Genomic DNA, 21625 nt, shown 5'->3' on the forward strand with positions numbered 1-21625 from the left:
ATGCATGCAGTTTTAAAGCTAGATATTAATTGCTATATAAAGCTAAGAAAATAAGCCATGATATAGGTGAAAAGGCTTAGAGAATAAAGAAGGTAGAAGAATGTAATTATTATAACAGGAACACACCTGAGACACTGAAAGTAATACAGAGAGTCTTAAAAAAAAGTATTGTAAAATCTTAAAGCAACAACCGTGTACTGGTGTCAGTGATATACCTCAGAAGGACAGGGACATTTTCAATACAGACTTTAGTGTCAGGCTCACATCTCTCTATTCTCCCAATTCCTCACCCCATTCTCCTACCTCAATAAAGTGCTACCAGAACCTCAAATGTAAATGGACCATACCACAATGCAGAATCAAATCAAGGCATCTTATCCCTTTACAGAGAAAGTATCCACACTTTTAGGAGATGAGAGGATATGATCGAGAAGATCAAATATGATTTACTGAGTTAAACGGAAGATTATAATCTTAAGAAATGCTTTAACAGATATCTAGGTCAAAACCCGAGATAGGTCAGACTGTAATTTCAAAAAAACACCAAGAAAACAAACACCAAATTCAAATAAATATTAACTAGACCTCCACTATAAGTTGCCATGGATATTTATCTTTTTTTTAATAGCTGAATCAATTTGTGTTGTTTGCATAATGCCTCTTAAGTTAATTTAGATCAAGTGATGAGATATTAAAAGAAAAGTTGTACCCTACTATACACTGTAGCCCAACCAAAGGTTTCTGAATGTGGAGAGAACTCAAATCAGAGGATACTTGCCTTGTTCACATAGTTACGACATACTGGAAATCTGCATCTGGCACCTGCACCATGAATAAGGCAGATTTAAGCATAGCAGAAGCAGGGGATTCGCGTTTCAAAGACGGCAGAAATCAAACGGCTCTTAGGTGTGAGGAAGGGCTGGGTTAGCAATCAGGCAGATTCTCCGCAACACACGTGCAGCCTGCTCCTGCTGCCTCACTTGGCCATCTTTCTGAGAACTCTGATATTGGGCTGACATACCAGACTACTTTTATCTAATGAAAGAGGACACATTTTCATCACCTTTGTGTATGTTTTCTATTATTTTCACTGCTGCTTTGTATGGGATACCGGTTTGGGTTTTGGTTTGGTGTGTTTGTTTTTTCTACTAAGTATTTCAAATTCACATCTAATATTTTTGGATCAGAAGCCCAATGACAACAACTTTGGCTTCTTTTATTCCATAAACAAGGCTTCAGAAAAATCAACATATTACAGTGTATTTTCTAGTGCCCTGTACTATTTAAATCTCCTGAGAGAACCTGAGTAACAAGAACACATTTTCCAGTGACGCCAGCTGCAACTGGGAGAGCCTGCCCTTGGGAGCTGTGAGCCTCGCGATTGTCCACAGCTGTCAACACACAGCATGATGTCACTGAACGGGGCCCCCGAAGTGTCGGGGTTTCAGTTATGTCATATTAGGTGATGACAGGCATCCTGAGGCTGATTAGCATCTTACGGTTCCTTCTCACGTTTGGCCACGACTAAATTTTGGTTTGATCTTTTAATGGCTTATTTAAGAATTATTTTCATAGTTGGAAACGCCAGTTAAGAAGCAGCCACTCTGAACCCTGCGCAGGCTTTGATCCTGAACCTACCCATTTTGGTGCTGCAGGCTATAAATTCGAAGAGCTGGATCCCATTTTCCAACAGTTATTTGAGAAGGTTGCATTGGGCAAAATTCTGGATGGGGAAAACCAGCTTGCTTTAACGACCGAATGTAAGAATAACACTCTTGAAGACACACACCATCACACTGATCAAGATAAAATTTTCCATATTAATATATTGAGGCATTTTTGCCTCTTACAACGCTGCAGCACCTTGAGATGAATGTTGTCTCTGCATTATTCCTTAAATGGAAGATGCCAATAGAATACGAACTGATGAGAAAGCTTTAAAGATCCATTAAAAGCACTGAAAAAGCACATTTAAAAACCTGTAATTTAAAAAAATGAAGACTTATTTTCCTTCTAAAAATAATGGACGCATTTCATTTAGTGTACAGACAGGGTCTAATTGTTGGTATTTTCTCATATAAGTTCAGACTTTAGAACCTTTTTTAAAGACCATGCGTGTCTTTTGGCTGTTGTTTGCAACTGTTTTTTCGTGTTTGTTTTCCACTACTGACTTTCTGTTTCTCATAATTTTCAGATGTTTAAAGGATTTGAAAAGCTCAAGGATGTCCAGTATGTCTATACCCCTTTTGATTCATCACTCTGTGGAGTGAAACTAGAAGCTAACAACAAAAAACAGTATCTTTTGACAGGTAAAATGTAACAAAATGAAGGTACCTATAAAACTAGAAGTAACTGCTTAGATTGACTTTGCAAAGATATGCCAGCCCTTGTTAAAAAATAATATATTTATGTACTAAATAACGCAAGCACAATGAAATGTACAAATTGTGTAAAGCTGTAATTATACCGTGATCTTACATGTTTTCCATCCTTCATCCAACAATCTTAAAGCAGTTTCGAAGGAAGCCAAGGTCAGTAACTATGTAATTAGTAAATAGGAAGTATGCCATTATAATTTGTTTAAAACCAACAGTACTGATTTTCCCAGGAATGAAAACATGCTTAATGAGACAACACATGCCTACATGTATGCAAATTTAGGGTTCTAAGTAATTACAGATTTTTCTCTGGAGTCCTGAAATACTACTGCATTTGCATCCATGCCTTGCTGGCAGATTATCAGCATCTTTTGAAAAATATCCTTCTTAAATCTTTTACATTTATTCAGCATGCAATCAGCAGAATGGTTCTCTCAGTTATAATTACATTCATCGACAAAAGTGTGAAACAGGACTAATTTGGTGCAATTAGTTAAAAACTTCAGGTATTCTTGCAATTTATTTCAGTATTTAGGAAACAGTTTTATTTGCTTGCCTTATTTTTCTTATTTTCCATGCTGTAGGCCAAATTTTAAGTGATGGTAAAGTCCTCATCCATTTATGCAACTACATTGAGCCATGGGATGATTTATCCTTGTCTCAAAAGAAGAGTCTTAATCAGAGATACCAAATGGGCTGTGGCTGCAAAGTAAGTATAGAACGAAACACTGTCTAATGGTGGAACCTACCTTCCAGGCACTAGCAGCTTTCACTGGTGGGAACTGTTCTCCTATACACCATATATTTTATATTATTTGAGAATAAATACCGTTTTAAAGAAACCTGCAATATACTGAATTAATGTACTATTTCACCTTTAGATTACTACCTGCTACATGGTGCCCTGTTCAATCACGACACCAAATGAGTGCCTCTGGACAGACTGGCTCATAGAAAGAAAGCTATACGGGCACCAAGCCAAGCACTATGCCTGTATCAAGAGAAGTGATGGCACTTGCAGCTGGTACCGAGGTGGTCCTCCCCCAGAGAAAGAGTTTATTGATATCAGCGAACCTTAAAATGATCACATCCTAAAAAGCCTTGGAGTCTAATTCCATCAAACATTGCACGCTCACAGCTTTGAACTGCCATCGTCTAATGTATCTGTTGCTTAGAAACAAAAACAAATTGTCCTGCACAGCTAAAGTACAAGTCTGTGGAATTGGCACTCTCGCACGATGAGGAACAAATCTCCTGGAGGTAGCTACTCTGTAAAGTTATGCTTTGCACAGAGAGGCTCAAGCCAAGAATGCTCCTCTACGTCCTCTAAGGCATAGCAAGTTTCCCTTTTACCAATATGAATGTACAAGAACAAAAGAATTGCCAGATTTTTTCCCCCTATTTCTGTTAACCTACAGATTAAGAGAGCCCCATGTTTTATTCCAAATCTTTTTGATGAACTACGGAATGTTTTATAGAACTATTTTTTTCTGTATGAAAGTCTTCTGATACAAAAGAATTATTGTACAGTGTATATGTAAAGTATTATAACAATGTGCTATAAAAAAAATTCAAAAATCCCTGTATTTCCTTACCTGTTGAAACAAGTTGAACACTTCTGTGATTAAAACAATCTGTGCTCCGTATTTTGTATGTTACTTATGTCATAGCTTGCTTTATCTACAGCGTTGTAACTGTCATTGATAACTAAGTTAAACAGCCTTGATAATCAAAATCCTCTTACCCAATTCAATATTCCTATGGACTAGCTATACCTTGTCGAAAGAAAAGCCAGATGTTCTAATGCTTCAGCATTTTATGGAACCAACACAAATAACGACAGCTAAAACTGCTTATATTTACAGAAACCATGTCCATCATCACAGCAGCTGTAGTACTTGATACTGCTTCTCTAACTATGTGACTAGGTCATTGAATTTCAACACTGTTAAAAGCTTTGGCTTTAGAAACTCATGTAAAAACATATGCAATAGATATTGAATAACTTACATTGCAAGTGATTTCTAAAAATCTCTTAAACATTTGACCATATTTAATAGTTTAAATTTACATTAATGATTTTTCATTCATGAATACCCGTCGTAGTCTGTCATAATGAATTTGGTAACTCATGAACTTATGCTAGAGAAGTGTTACGACATATTTTGCCTTTTAGTTTTTTAGTGTCTTAACTTTTATGAATTGATTACTGTAGTTAGTAACTAATCTCACACATATTTAAGTTTACAAAAGTAATTCAATTCACAGTGGTAAAACTTAAGAAATTATTTCAGTAAATGCCAAAGTTTAGACAGTTGTCCTACTGCTTGTGTTCTAGAAACTGGATGAGAACCATCACGCAGGATATGAATCTGTAATAGCTGCCATTTCTGACATATTTTACTCTCTCCAATTTTCTCCATTGAGTTTCTTTCGCTTCATTCCAATTTTGCCTAGAAGTCACTCTCATGTATTCCTCATATGGGAATTTAGAACAGCAAGCAGAGATTTAGCCAGTTCTGTTCTCGTTTGGTTAGATCAGGTCTATTTAAGGGTTTAACACAAACACTTATTCCTGCTAACCATAGTGTGACATTCCCTGCCTGTGGGCTCATTAAGAACCAGAGCTGTTATTGTCTATTGGTTCAAGGGTCCAGTTTTCCAAATAGTTCCTTTAGTCTTTTTGCTACAGAGTCCTTATAAAAATCATTGGGACTTAAACTTGCAAAGAAGATATGCACATCTTTAAGTGTATAGGCATCTCTAATTCCATTCAGTTTGATGACGGAGTAGTTTGGACATAAAATTCAGCATGTCCCATGTATCTTGTCACACCCTAAGGTATGTTGTATTGGATATATAATGTATACTTGCAAAAAAAGCCTGTATAAATGATTTTTGTGGCATGTTCTGTTCATGTTTCTAATGTTTATTTTGACGGTTGCATGAATCCATATTTAAAGGATAGGTTTGAAAACACTTTTGTGAGAATAAATACTCTTATTTACTTTTTTTGTGGCTAAACTTATACAATTCCAATGAAGTGCAATTGGTGCAAGGCCAACAGGAAGGCACACCATTATTTCTTTGAGGAATATATGTCCCTTAATAGTCAACATTTCACTTTTTATTTACTGTACATCAGTTTTTCTGGTTTAATTTACAATCTCAAATTAAAACACCATATATTTGTGCTGCCAAATGTAAAGCCTAGCTCATTTTCTGCTTTGCTAGAGACAAACAAAAAATTACCTAATGCTAATTTGGACCACAGACTTGTTATGGCTACTTACATAAACAAAATAAAAAGGCTACATTTCTTCCAAAAAGGAATTGATATTGCAGAGACAATATTGAGTGTATTTACTGTCAGTGCTGTGCATTTATGTTACTAATTTACAGAAAGACTTAAAAAACAGGCCTTATATCCTCATGTCAAACCAAAACAATTCCTAGACAAGCCTGCAAGAGCTTAATAACCATACAAAGTCTTATTCAAGCACATGACTAATTAATATTCAATACATGTACAGTGTAGCATTTGTTTCCAAATCCATTTTGATGTAATGGTGTCTTTTGAGTAGCACTCTGCCGCAAACAGATATTTTCTGCTTTTTAACTCAACATAGTTCTGTTTCTATTTCAGTTTTATAGTAATTAGACCTTCAACTAAACTAACCCAACTCAGATTGCCTTCTTTACGTACCTTGTAAAAATATGTTTTCTTTGATATTTATGAACAAACTGTAATATGAATTGTATGCCGTAATTAGTTTTAAAAACATTTTATATTTGACCTGCCATAAGATATCCCATATGAGGTGTTTTGAAATTAATGGCTGTCCACTTTGATTTCTGTCTGAGCATAAATCTGGTCAAACTTCCCACGATAGATGGTACAAAGATTTTTTTTTTTTTCCTCATATCAATAAATATGGCAAGAAAAGCTTTACAAAAAACCCTCTCAAAATGAGCTGTTATTTTCCCTGAGATTCAGCACTGATAAAGATTATGAAAAGGATTAACTACAATGCGGCATTCCGAATATGTTATTTTACTCTCAAGATTTTTACTGTAGTGGCATTGATATATTATCAACAGCAGATTATTTTTACAACATTTTATTTTTACTTCTTGAAACTGTGTATGTGTTATATGAAAGGTTAGAGCAGTAATATAGCCTGGTAAAACATTTGATTTTAATTTGAAAATGACTCACATGACTTATGATAAGAGTAGTGAACAGAACAGAGAAGGGAGACTGTACAGGTGAATGGTTGTAAAAGCAACACCTTGAATATTGCTGGCTTTTTCTTAATGTTCCAGTTAAGTTTTAATTAAATTGTCCAACAATTATGTTGAAAAAGCTAGGGTTTTTTTCATGACAGAGAACACAAGAGGTGGGAATGTAGTGAAATAAAGGGAACTAATTACTGAGGGAAAGGCTGTAGTTATGACTCAACTAGCAATGAGTTCAAAAAGCCTCACAGCGTTTTGTATAGTTTTAATCAGTCCGAGATGAATGTTTCTGTTTCAAAAAGTGTTTCATTAAAGCAGCTCCGTTTTTACACAAAAGAATGGCATCTTTGTTTATTTACCTTTTATTGCCGTCTAAAGACTTCGTACAAATGATCACCATAGTATGAAACAAGCAAAAGAAACAGAAGCACAACCGTACCTCTGGCATGCTCAGCTGAAAACTCAATTCACAGAGATTTGGAGTTTTCCCCTGCTCCCCCCACACCCCAACTGGTTTGCACTGGAGGGGAGGGACAGAGTTCTAGGTTACTATCTGGAGAGTAAGAAGGGAAGGAGCGAACACAAGAGGAACTACAAAAAATTATTTTAAACTGCAAATACCAGATTCTGTAAAAGTAAATGCAAACGAGGCCAGCTATTAATAAACAGTGTTTAAAAACCAACAAAATTTAAACACCATTATATGATTTCAATTCATCAACTAGAAGACTCTGATATCCAAATCATCTTACAACCCATTCTAGACATTTGAAAAAAATGCTATCTTGTACCCTGTTGCCTGATTATTTTTCAAGCCACAAATTTCCAAATAATTTATTGAGAAGGAAAAAACAAACAAATGAGCTTCATCACAATCAGTTACTACAGCACCTCTAAACGATGCATGGCAATGCCATACTGAACTGCATTAATTTTCTTTAGATTAACATTCATTACGTAAAAATATTTAAAAAATTGCTCAGCTGTGGAGAACATTAACATTCAAAAGTTCAAACAAAAGACAAATAACTTATCAATTCAGGCATCAATGAGCAATGTAGATGAATGAAGGGGGGACAAAACCACTCAATTATTTGTTATACTCTTAAGTAAAATATGCCTTATAAGCACATACACACATTTTCTTGTTTGTGTTCTATTACTGAATTTGAAGTCAATCAGTTGTTCAAGACAGCACTTTGCAATTGAACTGGTAGACCTTCAACAGGGTCATACTACGTAAAAATTAAAAGCTAACACATTAATTCTTGTGCCAGAATTATAGGATATTTTCTTTGTTTCCACGTACTGCAATTTAGCAATGCGTTAAAAGGCCTGCTTTTTCAATAAAATCAGAGAATCATAGAATATCTCCAGTTGGAAGGGACCCATAAGATCATCAAGTCCAAATCCCTGCTCCTCACAGGACTACCAAAAACTAAACCAGATGACTAAGAGCATCGTCCAGATGCTCCTTGAACTCTGGACAGGCTTGGTGCCGTGACCACTTCCCTGGGGAGCCTGAACAATAGCTGATAAAATAATGAAGAACGAACAATAAATTGTGCGCAGGAAATTATAAACCAGCTTTAATCTTGGACATTCTCGGGAAAATAGAGGGATATAAAACTTATTACCATTTAAAAAATCATCTTGCAAAATATGAGATGTGGTTCTGCTTCTCCACCTGTTAGGAATGAATCCCTAAGGCATAAAACACTTCCTTTGCATAAAAAAAACCCCACAAATTTTATAAAGTTGTATATTTTCCTGACAAATTCATCAACAAAAAATCCCTTCCATTCTGAAAAGATGTGACTGTCTGGGACAATATTTAGATCTGCTGCTCCAGATCAGTACCATTCTCCTTTGGCTCTACAAAACTTCTGTGTAGCAAATTTACTAACTAGATAACTGTGGTGAAAACTCTTTTCAGAAGTGTCATATGTGACAAGAGAAGTGGAAACATCTGTGAGTCAGTAGTCCAAAGAAACCAGAGAGAACTGGGAAAGCAGTATGAAGAGCTATCCTGCTGCTCTTGCAATACATCAAAAAATACGGCATCAAAAAAGAACTGCACCATACTGTGTTTATTACCAAAAGATGAGACAGATGTGGGAGAAAGAAGACTTAGAAGAAATCTTAGTCAACTGCTGACACTGAGGCTTATCTTAGATGCCACCTATGATAACGAAGTGCTAGCCAGAGTCTCAAGACAGACACACAGCAATTACAGCTTGGGGACCTTAGATAAACAGCTAACTAACATATTTATTATGACCTTGCAATGGCACTTGAATCACAGCTGTGTGACATATGCTGAATGGATTATATTCTAAAAATAATTGATGCTTCTCTGCTAGTCTATTCAATCAGCAAATAGCGTCCCTCCAGTTTCTCTCAGTGCTGAAAGTATTTTGTCTAGAAAAATAAACCCAGGGAAGAATTTCTGTTTAGAAACGGTAAGAAAAGTAAGAAAAAAATGTCTGCAGCATAAGACAGATCACGAGTAAAGGTCGTGTTATTTTTATGAATGCATTTATGTCTGTAAAGGACTGGGAATCAATGTCAGCTCAGGTACATGAAGATCACAAGTCATAACCACCCCGATTTTAGATGAGTTCAAAGTTCTACACTGACGGGCACATAGCCTTGCGCATCATCTACGAAGACAATAAACTCTTTGAACATATCACGAAGGACTAGGCTGAAAACAAACCATAAAAGTAACTCTTGCACTTTAATAGTTGTTCTGTGTCTTTATAAGCATTTAATCTCTTTAAGATCTGAAGTTGGTTAGCTGAAAAATGACTACCTTCACATATGAAAATCTTTGAGTTAACCATCACAATGCTTTCAAGTGGTCACCCAGCCTCACCCCTCTGAAAGCTTCCAAAGTGGCTTTTAAAATAGACAGTAAATGGGGAAGTGAACTGTGTGTTTACAGTTCCTGTTTTACAGAGGCAATAAGCAAATTTAGCATTGTATTTGCACGTACCATTTCCTTGTGATTTGGATAGAACGTTTGCTCAATTAAAGGGAACTTCTCTGGTCCCAAAGTTTTGTAGACAGACACCAGCTGGGCAAACTGTAAAATAAAGCAAAACAAAACAAAAAGCTTAGGAGAGAAACCACCTTCTACCAAAATGATCTCATACTGTCATTTTGCTTCTTGTCTTCTGCGTTTCATAAACTCAGCAAATACACATACACGTTATACACTTTCTCTCTCCTCCTCTCTCACGTGCGCACCTTTTTGATCCATCCAAGCTATGACTTCATAAACACTGACATTGAAATGCAATTTTGTAAAACTGGCAGAGAAAAGCAGTAACTACGTCATATGTAACAAGTCAGGTGAATAACAAACAAGAGAATTTTAATTTCCTAGGCTCTAGCCATGTACCATAGCCACATAGCTATTCTTCCACAATCAACAAAGATGTTGATAATTTAAACAGCTACATGTTATTGCCATTTCTATTAAAGTTTTATTTCTAGGTCCTATACGCTAGACTGTAGTATCTTAACACAGAAAGCAAAACAACATTTAAACACAAAAAGACAAAGAATTTTTTATTAAATAGAAACGTATTTTGGGGCTGTTCTTTCTCTTTAGTGAACAGATCAACTCTTCTGCTGTAACAGTTCAAAAACTAAATCACTCCTGAAATCACAGCTCAGCAAGCGAGGTTTCTAGGGAGCAAGACGACTTTGGCAGTCAGAAGAGCACTATTGTTTCAAGACTCCAAAGCTCTGGCTTGTACATGCCTGTGATGTGTTTAATTGTCATTATGCCAACATGAGACATAAACAACTTGGCACAACAGTTTGAATAGTGGGATTTGCTGGTTACAAACAGGAAAAAAGCAAAGAACAATAGAACTCTGTCCATAATGCGGTTTGATCAAATACGTACTCTGTTAATGCAATTTAGGGTGCAGGAATAGTTAAAAATGTTTAAAGGGGAAAAAAATGGTGAAAGCTTTGCATCACATTTCCAGCTGGCATAGAGAATTTGTTTAATTTAGTGGTGTTTACTTAGGTTTGGTAAAACATGTATTTAAATTTTGAAGTCCAGTGGAAAATACCTTAATGAGGAGTAGTTTTCACCAAAAGCTTAAGAAATTCTAGTTGGATAGTGTGCTGTACAAAGCAGACCTCAAGGAAACGAAATATTATCACAGCTACCAAAATAAGGTGGTTTGCAAATAGGATTCCTAGCAACTTACCATTTATTTCTGTTCTTATCAGAGATCTAAATTCAAAATTTCATAAGCAAATACTGCCTATTAAATACATGATTTTTGCCAAACAATTGTTATGTTAAAATAATTCTATTTACCTACGTTTAAGTAAAAAACCTTTAAAAAAATCCTATGATTGTATTTCCTGTGATTCTTATTTTCTTTTCCATTTTCACTGAAAGTAAGCGAAAGACAGTGACAAACTGACACTATTTGTAGGGGTTGTGGCATTCATTCAAGAGGTAAGAAAGCCGTAATTCAGATCAATAGTAGCAACTGTTTGTTTACTTAAAACAAAATAGTATTAACTACAGATAATACACATCCATCACTCTAAGGTACCCTCTAATTGAGTAACTAAGCTATGAAATAGCATGTAGGAAAAGCAGGTTTAAATTTCCTGAGGCAGAGAGGAGAAGTAACTCAGATTTCCCACAGCCAAGGGAATGATTTATCCCTTGCCCCTACTGGGATGCTGCTTCACCTGTGTGTCTACAATTTTAGGAATCTCTTGTAAAACTTTTCTCCCCCCCAAAAAGCAACTTGATAAATTCAACCCAAATTCACATACAATTTTGGCATTCTAATTGTACATCCTTAAACCACTATAAATATTTATTTTCCCTGATTCCTACTGGACAATTTATGAAAAAGAATTTCATTTATGTTTTAATGAACTATCAATTTCTAAGTGTGGTCTGGACTATATCTTTTTAAATTTTCCTTTTGAGCAGCTGAACCAAACAAACATCAGTTATACAGACTGACGCAAAAGACCATTTCTGAAAATCCTGTTGTATCTGGACACTTTGGAAGCTATACAGAGCTTACAAATAGGCTGAATATAGAATACCATGTTGCCTGCTTTTCTATCCAAACCAGGTTTTAAAGGTCTGCTGGAAACCACACTAACAAGTTTGAGTTGATGTTTTCAGACTTTATAAAAAAAAAAAAAAACAACAAAACCCCACCATATTAATGCTTTGCCTTGATTAGTTTTGAAAATGTTTTGTTTTACTGGGTGTCGTGGTTTAAGCCCAGCCGGCAACAAAGCACCACAAGGCCACTCGCTCACTCCTCCCCCCCGCCCCTGGTGGGTTGAGGGAGGAGAAAATATAAGGAAAAGCTCGTGGGTCGAGACAGGGACAGGGAGGGATCACTCACCACCTATGGTCATGGGCAAAAAAACAGACTCAACTTGGGGAAAAAACAAAACCAATTTAATTTACTACCAATCAAACCAGATTAGGATAATGAGAAGTAAAACCAAATCTTTAAACACCGCCCCCCCACCCCTCCTTCCTTCATGGCTCAGCTCCGCTCCTGGTTTTCTCTACCTCCTCCCCACAGCGGCACAGGGGGACGGGGAATGGGGGTTACGACCAGTTCATCGCACGTTGTCTCTGCCGCTCCTTCCTCCTCCTCACTCTTCTCCTGCTCCAGCGTGGGGTCCCTCCCACAGGAGACAGTTCTCCATTAACTTCTCCAACGTAGGTCCTTCCCACGGGCTGCAGTTCTTCACGAACTGCTCCAGCGTGGGTCCTTTCCACGGGCTGCAGTCCTTCAGGCACAGCCTGCTCCAGCGCGGGCTTTCCCACGGAGTCCCGGCCATCTTGGGGGGCATCCATCCCCCTGCTCCGCCGTGGGCTCCTCTCTCCCCGGGCTGCAGGTGGGCATCGGCTCCCCCGCTCCCCTCCGTGGGCTGGGGGGGGTGGACAGCCTGCCATCTCACTGCGGGCTGTGGGGGCATCAATGTCCTCCGGTGCACCTCCTCCCCCTCCTTCTTCACTGACCTCAGTATCCGCAGAGGGGTTCCTCTCACACTCCGATCCCACTACTCAGTACCGGTTCCCCTCTGAAATCTGTTCTCCCAGAGGCGCTACCACCGTCGCTGAGGGGCTCGGCCAGAGTTGGGTCCGGCTTGGAGCCCGGGAAGCTTCGAGCAGCTTCTCACAGGAGCCGGCCCTGCGGCCCCTCCCCTGCTACCAAAACCCTGCCACACAACCCCAAAACACCGGGCTAGCTAATATGACCCTAAATTACACTTTTAAATCAAATTAAAGTTTATCAAGTTCTTCCCTGGGCGAGAGCATCATCTTTTTAGATGACAGACTACTGAATTATTATCTAATCCAATGCTGAGTGTTTTCAGATATGGGATGTTTGTGAAATAAAGAACACTGGTAGAGCTACTCTATATTTAAATAAAGTACTTTATAGGGATGCCGAAAACCCTGGGAGATTTTAACAATTACGTATAAAAAGAACTTCATTGAGTGTAGTGTTTCAGCTGGAGTCTTTTCAACATCAAGAAAAAACGAGAAAGTGGAAAAAAGGCCTTTTTGCTCTTATTTTAGCTAGCTGAATTTATTTCTCATTTTCAAACTTTGTACCTTATTTTCGGCTCAAAGAGAGATATTCTCAGGTCCATATATTTATGGTTTTCAGATTATTTTTTTAAAAGGAAAATAGTGGGATTTTGTAACATTCTTTGTAATGTCATCTTTTCTCTTCTACTAGGGATTAAATGCTTTCACATCTTGGCCTATGGATTATTCCTCCAAAAAAGAACAGGAGACCACCAGCTGCACTTTTTCTCCTCTCCAACAAAGTATGGTATGGATGAGAAGAAATACTTAGTCAAAAAAGACACTTAGTCCCTTTGATTTCATATAAAAGCTTTATGGGGTTTCATTACACTAAGAATGGAACACTATAAATTTGACTTCATAGTCTACTGTAATCAAGCAGTGCACAGTTACAAAAAATCACTTTGCCAACTTCATGAAGATTTGAATAATGACTTTGCTTATCACTTTAGATGAGTTAAAATGTGCTTAATTACATGCATGCCATCCCTGAAACGCTCAGATTTTTTCCTGAACAAACTGCACAAACTTCTTCCTCAAAGATAATTAGATATGCTCTTTAAAATTAATTACTCCAGATGGTGCTTTATGTCACCTTTAATTCCAGCAAGCTTCTAATCTCTCTCACCAGACTGAAGGATATATATCATTGTCCATTCCAGGGGAGAATTTCCTGGGATGTTGAATAAGATTTTCATACAACAGACTACTTCACATTTGCCTGTACAGTTGTTCCCTATCAGGGAAGTACCACTGAGCTCTATTATAAAACCTTTTCTGTCAGAGATTTTCCTTCATTGTGAGTATTCATTATCTGTGCTCTTTACAAGTTAAGGCTTGCTTCTGCTGACAGTGGAAGAACTCCAGCCAGCCGTCTAATACTTCATGGTAACAACTAAAATGATCACAAAATTCTCTGGATAGTCTATTTCACCAAACCAAACAAGCTGGCATTCTCTAGGACTAGAGAAAGAGGAAAACTTTGATGGGTAAACACTTTTTGAATCCCTCTGTCATAAAAAAAATGGTGCTTTTAGCTGTGATTTAACTTATCTTTGACTGCTCTAAGGTGTGGGCACATCTACAGAGTGAAGAAATTCCATGCAATACTAGTTTACTTCTGGATTTCCATAAATAAATTTGTCTTTTACCAAATGTATTAAATGTGTATCAGTGTGGCTGAAATTGCTAAAATAAAATTTCTAAGTTTCTAATATGATCTCAATATTCAGTATCGCTGCCAGCTTTCTTTGAACATGTATTACTTAAAAGCAGATGATGCAAAACAGTTTAAAAATTGGGTTGTTATGCTGATCAAACATTTAGACATAGTAAAAGTTTCATCCTACTGTATACTTAAAGCATTCCTTTGTAAGACTAAGAATTGATGAAAGACAGCTTTCCATGGAAATGCTGTAGAGGTTCCTAGTATTTCTCTGTGAAATGCACAGTAGAGTAAATTATGCCTGAATATGTGTATCGTTACATGCGAGCGCGGCTGGGGGCCTCAGCAACTGGATTTTCCCTTTGAATATACAAAGGGAAGCTCCCTTTTCCCTTACAGTGACCTGCTGAGGTCTCTTGTAGGGTCTGTAGGTTACAAAGCTGAAAGCTGAGGATGGTTTGTGCTACATTTCTATTATAGGAAACTAACAAAGAAGATGACACTGACTTTTTTATCCCTTTCAGGTAGCACCGTGAAAAATGTCCTGAAGTCCTTTTTTAGGCTGAAATGTCCATTTCTAGGCTGAGGTTCTGAAATGTGGCTGGTTATTCCAGAAAAACATGATTGTCTTGTAAGAATAAGAGATGTTCAAAAGCACAGACTGAGTACCATTAGCACAAACATATCAGGGGTCCTTGGTGGCCAACAGATTAAGACACAAACATTGTAGACCCTTCAGAAGGAGAAGAAATTAAGCGGCTGTGTGGAAGGGGCTAGGGGGGTGCATTTGACACATGTACTCTGTGCGAGTCAATTGACTTTAACCAAGATTTTTCACTATGCCTGTACTTTAAACACAGTTCCCCGTATTTCTCTTTGTTTTGATTTTTTTTTTCTTTAAATTACTACCTGGGAAATAACTGTCTTACTCTTCTTATGGTCTTCATAATATTTGTTCTTTGTTGCGATTAGCCTACATATCTTCTATTATTTAATGTTTACTAAAACATTAAATACTTTTCCAGAAGTCTGAGTCCATACGCATTTGATTTGCTATTTGATACCTCATACGAGAATCAAGCGGAAAAGACTGCTGACTGTAGCTTACGTACCTCTTTCTGTCAGCAGGAGCTGACAGACAACTTAATGAAACTATTCAAACTTTCAAAGTCAATTCAAAGTTTGACATGGCAACTGAACAATGAACCATCGCCTACAAATCAGTTTGGGCACATCAACGGAATACAGAAAAGATGGGAACTGACAGAAGAACTTGATGTTCCTCCAGTAGTTTTCCGTTATTACAATGCAAAGCCAAAGACAACGCAGTTGGACTATGACTGGAAAGATAACTTATACGGACCCTGCATCATAATTCAAGCGGTAGTTTTATAACACAGGCGAGTTGTTTCCTAACCCTTTGGCAGCCCAGCCTCACACGAGAACATGGTGATGATCTCTGCCTTGCCAAGCTGAGCTGCAGACCCCCACTGCATTTTTTATTCAAGCCCTGCGGCTTGACCCATCCCTCTGGCACTAGCAGTATCTCTTCCTTGGACCTTTGACTGCAGCTGATATGTCCTCACCTTCTTTATCTTCAGCACCCTCCTTACCCTCTGGGGTGCTTGTCTGCATCTACTGAGATGGAGCTACTAAGCCTGCGTGGATTGTGCTCACCCTTCTCAGAACCATTTGCGTGTCTCTGCTCCGTGTTACCCAGACTTTCCAAAGGCATTTATTTGGCTTCTGCACCTCTCCTGCAGCATGAGTACTGCAGCCTGTATTGTCTCCGAGAGGCACATCTCTCCAATTGCTAATCACTGCTGCAATTAACTGCTGGAATATTTTCACATCTCTCCAATTGCTTCTGATGAGATATACAAACCATTAAGAATTTCTACAGGGTGCAAAAAAACAAGCCTTAAATAAAAACCTCATGCCCTTGGAAGAACTGCCCGCAGAGCTCTCACTTACAAATTACCAGAGTGCATCCATGAGAGGGAAAAAAAAAAAGTTTCCTACAACAGTTAGAAAAGCAGGATTTAAAATAAAAAAACACTAGAGGAGGATCACAGTCAGAGACATAAAAACATTTCATCTTGGCTTGCAAAGTTGGGTAGCAAGGCATCTGGCAATGAGAAACACCTTGGCTAATGAAAGAGGCAGTGACAAAATGTGTAAACAGTGAGGAAAGTGAGATTTAAGGAAGACATGCGGATTAAAATGAAGGAAAAGTAGCCTATGAGCATAAAAGGCAGAAAACAGATCAAGACAATTTTGTTAGAAATGAATTAGTGAAAATTAGTACCATAAGGCCTAGATCAAGAGGCCTTCTGGAACTTTTTATTTCAGAATGAAAAGTTACAGAGGGAAAAAAGAAGTTTATGGAACTGAGTCATTCAAATAAAAGCCATGAAGACTCCTTCTTGGGTGCACTTGGCAGCAATGAGAATGTGCAGTTTATTCCACTATTATGGGAACATCGAGTTCAGTGTCCTGTTCAAGGAAACATATGTGCACCTGTGTATTTTAATGGGGCTTGGGCATGTGCTTAACCACTTCTCAAAAGGGTTTGGGGCTCACTATAATAAAAAGAGGTTTTATTGTTTGGGGGGCTTTTTTAGAGATACGAAGATGGTGAGACTTTACAGTTAAAATAGTAAGTTTTTATAAAGATAATTAATTCAATGAAACTTCACAGTAGAGGAAGAAATCTATCTTTTAATGCAAACTGGTTTTGCAGATATAGCCCTCCCATATTCATTGTTAAGCAGTCTTGTAGTTAATGAAATTTTGTGCTGGTGTTCAGATGTGTCTGTATGAAGTTATCTTCAGGAAAAAAGCATTATTTATGTACTTAACCATTGAAGTAAGAAGTAAAGCCCATTTTAAAGCTAAACATATGGTTAAAATCATTTTTTTTTCTTTCTCTTAAATTGTACATAGATGCAATCATTTGCACCTACAACTTCGTTCACAGAATTCAAACTCAGTCAGACTGGGCTTCTTACCTGCATGGACTTCTCTGTTCTGAGGTCCTTCTTCCATTTCAGCAAGATAAGGAAATCTGGAAAACTTTTTCTCAAATTATCCACTGGCGAAGCTCAATGGTAGAATGCCATTCCTCAGACAAGACCAGCCAACACGCTCTCTTTTAAGCCCAGCACAGAAAGTCAGAGGACTTCTCTGAGGTGGCCAGCATCCAAACAGAGCAATACTTCAGAGCATTTTAAACTGAACCATAAACTAAAGAAGATACTTCACAGAACAGGTGTGTTAGTTACTACACCTCATAAATGAAACGAGTACATTTTGCATCCATTTCAGATGCAAACTGGAGCTAAGAATAGAAGCTAAACATAAAGGAATGACAGCAAGGAAATCAGACGGCAACAGCAGCACTGGTGGGAGTTTTGAAGGTAATGTGGGAGAACAATACTTATGTAGAGGGAGAGAGGGGACAGGAGGGAGTGAGGATTGCGATGGGGGAGCCAGGACAATGGGAGGGATTTTCCTGGATGGGTGACAAATTCCTTTTTCAGGAAGGGGAGTCTAGCTCCCCCTCCACCCTGATTCTCCTCATCACTGAGTCACCATGGTCATATATAAAAGAAGCAGATATAATCTCTAGCTAGATTTTGGCTGGAAAAAATTATCTTCTAAGGTACTTTAATGGGGAATATAACACACAGGTTTCCTTTCTAATTAAATATTAAGATTTAACAAGAAATCAAAGTTAATTTTCATAATCTGGCCTTCAGTTATGGATATTTGCCTTAAGCAGGCACAAAAGAGGGCTTTTCGATTTCAATACTGTAGCAGAAACAGCAGATAATACAAAAGATATGAACAACAGCTTTACAGTCCTGGTTTTCAGATTAATCTTACAGCCTTTATTTAAACATAGTTTCTTTCAGTAGAAGCTAAGAAATGGTTAAAAGTCTGTTTCAATTTTCTGCCACTAGAAGTGTTCAATGCAAGGAAAGTCTGCAATGGATGTCAGGAGTTCCCACTGCTGCTCTTTAGTGTGGAGAAGAACAGGGCAAAGTGACAACAACCTACCACAAAATTCAAGAATGCAGTAAAAAAAAAAAACCTGAGTCTACTTTTGCATTCAATTAGCCTCACAGCAGTAAATGCTGGTCAAAGCAAAATATAGATATATATGTACACACTCAGTTTTTATATAAAGTATTTCATAGTTCAAGCAAAGGTTGGCGAATATAGAGCTGTGAGAATTACTTGCTGTATGGAACAGAAAACAAATCATCGCCACGCTGAGGTATATTCATTATTTAAGGGCCTCTGCTTTTTTCAAAGAATTTCAAGTGAGCTTACATATTTTAGGAAAGCAAAATCATTAAGCAAGACTGTAATATTCCCTTTCTATTTCAAGAATAGATTAAACTTAAAATAGCTGTATAAAGAGGTGCAAAGAGAAAACACTGCTAGGTTTAATGTATTTAGATTTCTTTGTTATGCATTTAGATGAATAATTATTTATGAACTTTGCTCCAATTTAATGTTCAAACTTGCTAGTAAATTGTCTTTTGACCAAAAAGCTTAAAATGTTTTCACCTTCCTTCTGACACAGTTTTGTGAGTTTACTTTCAGCTCTCACACTACAAATCCATCAACATGTTTTGCTTTAACCAGCAGACTGAGCAAAGAGGCCAAAATATTCATTGGCTGACAGAGAATTAAACTGCAGTTTTTTATGCTTAAGAAAGTTCTGCTCGGATCAGTGCTGGAAGAGTATCACACGTGGACAGTTTGTTCTCTGGCTACCCTATAGATACACAGACCTCTGCCTTCACCATGTCTGTAAATCCAATACCCTTCATATGAATAAAAGCTACAAAACTGGTTTTAGAAAGACCTCTACCATTCACGTAAATATTTGCAAATAGGCAAATTGAATATGTTGTGGAGATTGCCACACATTATCACATGAAGCTGTTCAAACTTTACCACCCATGCGATTGTGTCCAGTGCCTAAGCAAGCAACTCGGCACTGCTGGAGAAAGGGACAGACAGCACTTGGCTTCCAGTCCTGAAGCGAAAGAAAGGAACTGGTCTTGCTACAGTAGCTTCCGAAAGTGAAAGGGTAAGAAAAGGCCACTGAACAACCTCTTTGGGTGGGCTCTGACTGCCCAGTGTCCCATCTTTATCTATCAAGGAGAGCAATCTTGCCAGAATGGTTGAAACAACAAGGAAGTTCAGTGCTGGCTCCCGGTTTCATCTAATGAAATATATGAAACTATAGCCACTGACTAAAATACAGGTCTTAACATTTCTAATATTTGTAATATTAACAGACATTAAATTTGAATGTCCCTAAATGTCTTCCCTATCTGAGTGGAAGCCAGATTGCAGGTATGCATCCTTTAGCCTTGACCCTCAATAAGATCCCCTCTGGTATACAGAGAAGTGCAACAACCAGCCAAATTCTAGCCCATTGTTCAGCGTTATTGTACAAATCTTATTTTTGGTTAATGAGCACAGAATTTTCTTATAGTGCAATAAATATTCAGTAAGAAATTTATAATTTATTTCTCTAGAACAGACATTGAATAGCATTGAAACGTCTTGTAGATTTACAGTGAATAGGTTTTCAAAAGACTTTTCTTCTTGCATACATTCATTTTATTTGTTATTCATTCTCCAGAAGATACTTTGACACAATATTGAAACTCATCTGGGTGGTTGTGTCTGCCTATTAGCATAGCTTCAATAATTTGTGTCAACAGGAAGCTGGAATGAACAGAGCTCATTTCTTTTATATGTTCCTCCCTGCAGAGTGCCTACAAGTTTCCTGCCTGTGCCCCAATCTGTTGCTCAAGATTATTAAAGTATAGCTTGAAGGGGGAAAAGCACAAGAGTGCAACTTCTAACAGCAACACGTGAAGGAGGAGAAAAGCAGGTGAGGGAGGATACTATGATACCATCAGAAAGCAACAAAGGGCAATTAAAACAGATCTTCCAAAGAAAGCAAGGTACTATTAGAGAAATGAAGTGTTCAATAAGAGTAGAAAGATGAAGACAGATCAGTAGAAAATCATCTGCAAAAGAAACGCAAAGCAAAATACAGCACGTGAAGGCATAGAATTATGTAAGATTGGCAAAAGGAGCAAAAAAGAAAAATGTCAACAAACTTTCAAAAAAGTATTTGGCTGTCCGCTCACAAACTGTAGGAAAAGAGACAAACAAGAACTGTGAGATTTACAATACTACCAAGTGTGACAAAAGGAAAAGCCACAACCAGCCTTCCCTCAGAATGATTGCAGATGAGCAAGGAAATAAATTTTGGCATAACAAAGTGTTCTATGGCACTTCTCTCCCACTTAAAACCCTTAATAACAATAAATTCCTACAATGAAGCAGACAAAGTCCCAGTGATCTTTGGAAGATGTTTCAGTACAAGATGGGTTCACATCTGGAGCTCTGTGTAAAAAATGCCAAGATCTTTCAGCTGTCTTTAAAAATAATACCTGCGTGTCTGTCTTCTGGGTCTTAATTCCACTCTGCCAGCTTTTGACCAGTAAACAGTTCCCACTTTTTTCCTTTATTTCCCACATTACTGGACCGATAGAGCAGTTTGCCACTATGCCAACAGAGTTGACTTCACTTGAGGCCAAGCCTGCTCAGCACCCAGCTTTCCCATCCACGCAGCGACAGACGTCTCTTCACAAGCTGCTACAGCTATGCAGTAACTTGACACACTGCAGTGGGCTTTCTACATCCCCTCCCCGATTACATCGAGTCAGTATTTCAGGCTACATACAGACTCTGCCACCAGCATGGCAACACCTAATTAAGGTCACAGTGCTCACAAATGTTTTTTGGAGACCCATTATTACATTGTAGGTTGTGCCATCTCCTTCACCAGAGTAAAAGTGTAATTAATGTATCAGTAGATCCTTGAAGCCTTCTATACCAACCTCTATTACATAGCCTCCCAAGGCACACTAACAGGAGAGCAGATTTGCGGCCAGCTACAGATGCTGCTGTTTTCCCTCTGCAGTAAAGAAACCAGAACTGCTATTGTGGAATTGGACTGATTTTATGAGAATTTTCTTTCTCTTCAGTCATATACACTTCGTCTATACAATTGCAGCAATTCTGTAATCTCTGCAGTGTTGAAATGCTTATCACTATCGGAACCTAGAAGCAGCAATCCAGATACTATAATGCATGTAACTAGTATATCACAGTCCAGGTTTAACT

The 21625-nt window shown here is 37.8% G+C and overlaps 2 protein-coding genes across 2 annotated transcripts in view; one reads left to right on the forward strand and one right to left on the reverse strand.

Moving 5' to 3' along the window:
* Positions 1-6956, forward strand: part of TIMP4 (TIMP metallopeptidase inhibitor 4) — a 30333-nt gene extending 23377 nt beyond the window's left edge. Inside the window, exons 3-5 of the mRNA XM_052776243.1 lie at positions 2195-2309; positions 2963-3087; positions 3260-6956. Coding sequence (XP_052632203.1) covers positions 2195-2309; positions 2963-3087; positions 3260-3457 — 438 coding nt within the window. The 3' untranslated portion in view covers positions 3458-6956. The remainder of the gene's footprint in view (positions 1-2194; positions 2310-2962; positions 3088-3259) is intronic.
* Positions 1-21625, reverse strand: part of SYN2 (synapsin II) — a 194363-nt gene that overhangs the window by 87547 nt on the left and 85191 nt on the right. Inside the window, exon 5 of the mRNA XM_052776242.1 lies at positions 9616-9705. Within this exon, the coding sequence (XP_052632202.1) occupies positions 9616-9705 (90 nt within the window). The remainder of the gene's footprint in view (positions 1-9615; positions 9706-21625) is intronic.

This window comes from Harpia harpyja, chromosome Z (genome assembly GCF_026419915.1).
Source record: "Harpia harpyja isolate bHarHar1 chromosome Z, bHarHar1 primary haplotype, whole genome shotgun sequence".
Lineage (NCBI taxonomy): Eukaryota > Metazoa > Chordata > Aves > Accipitriformes > Accipitridae > Harpia > Harpia harpyja.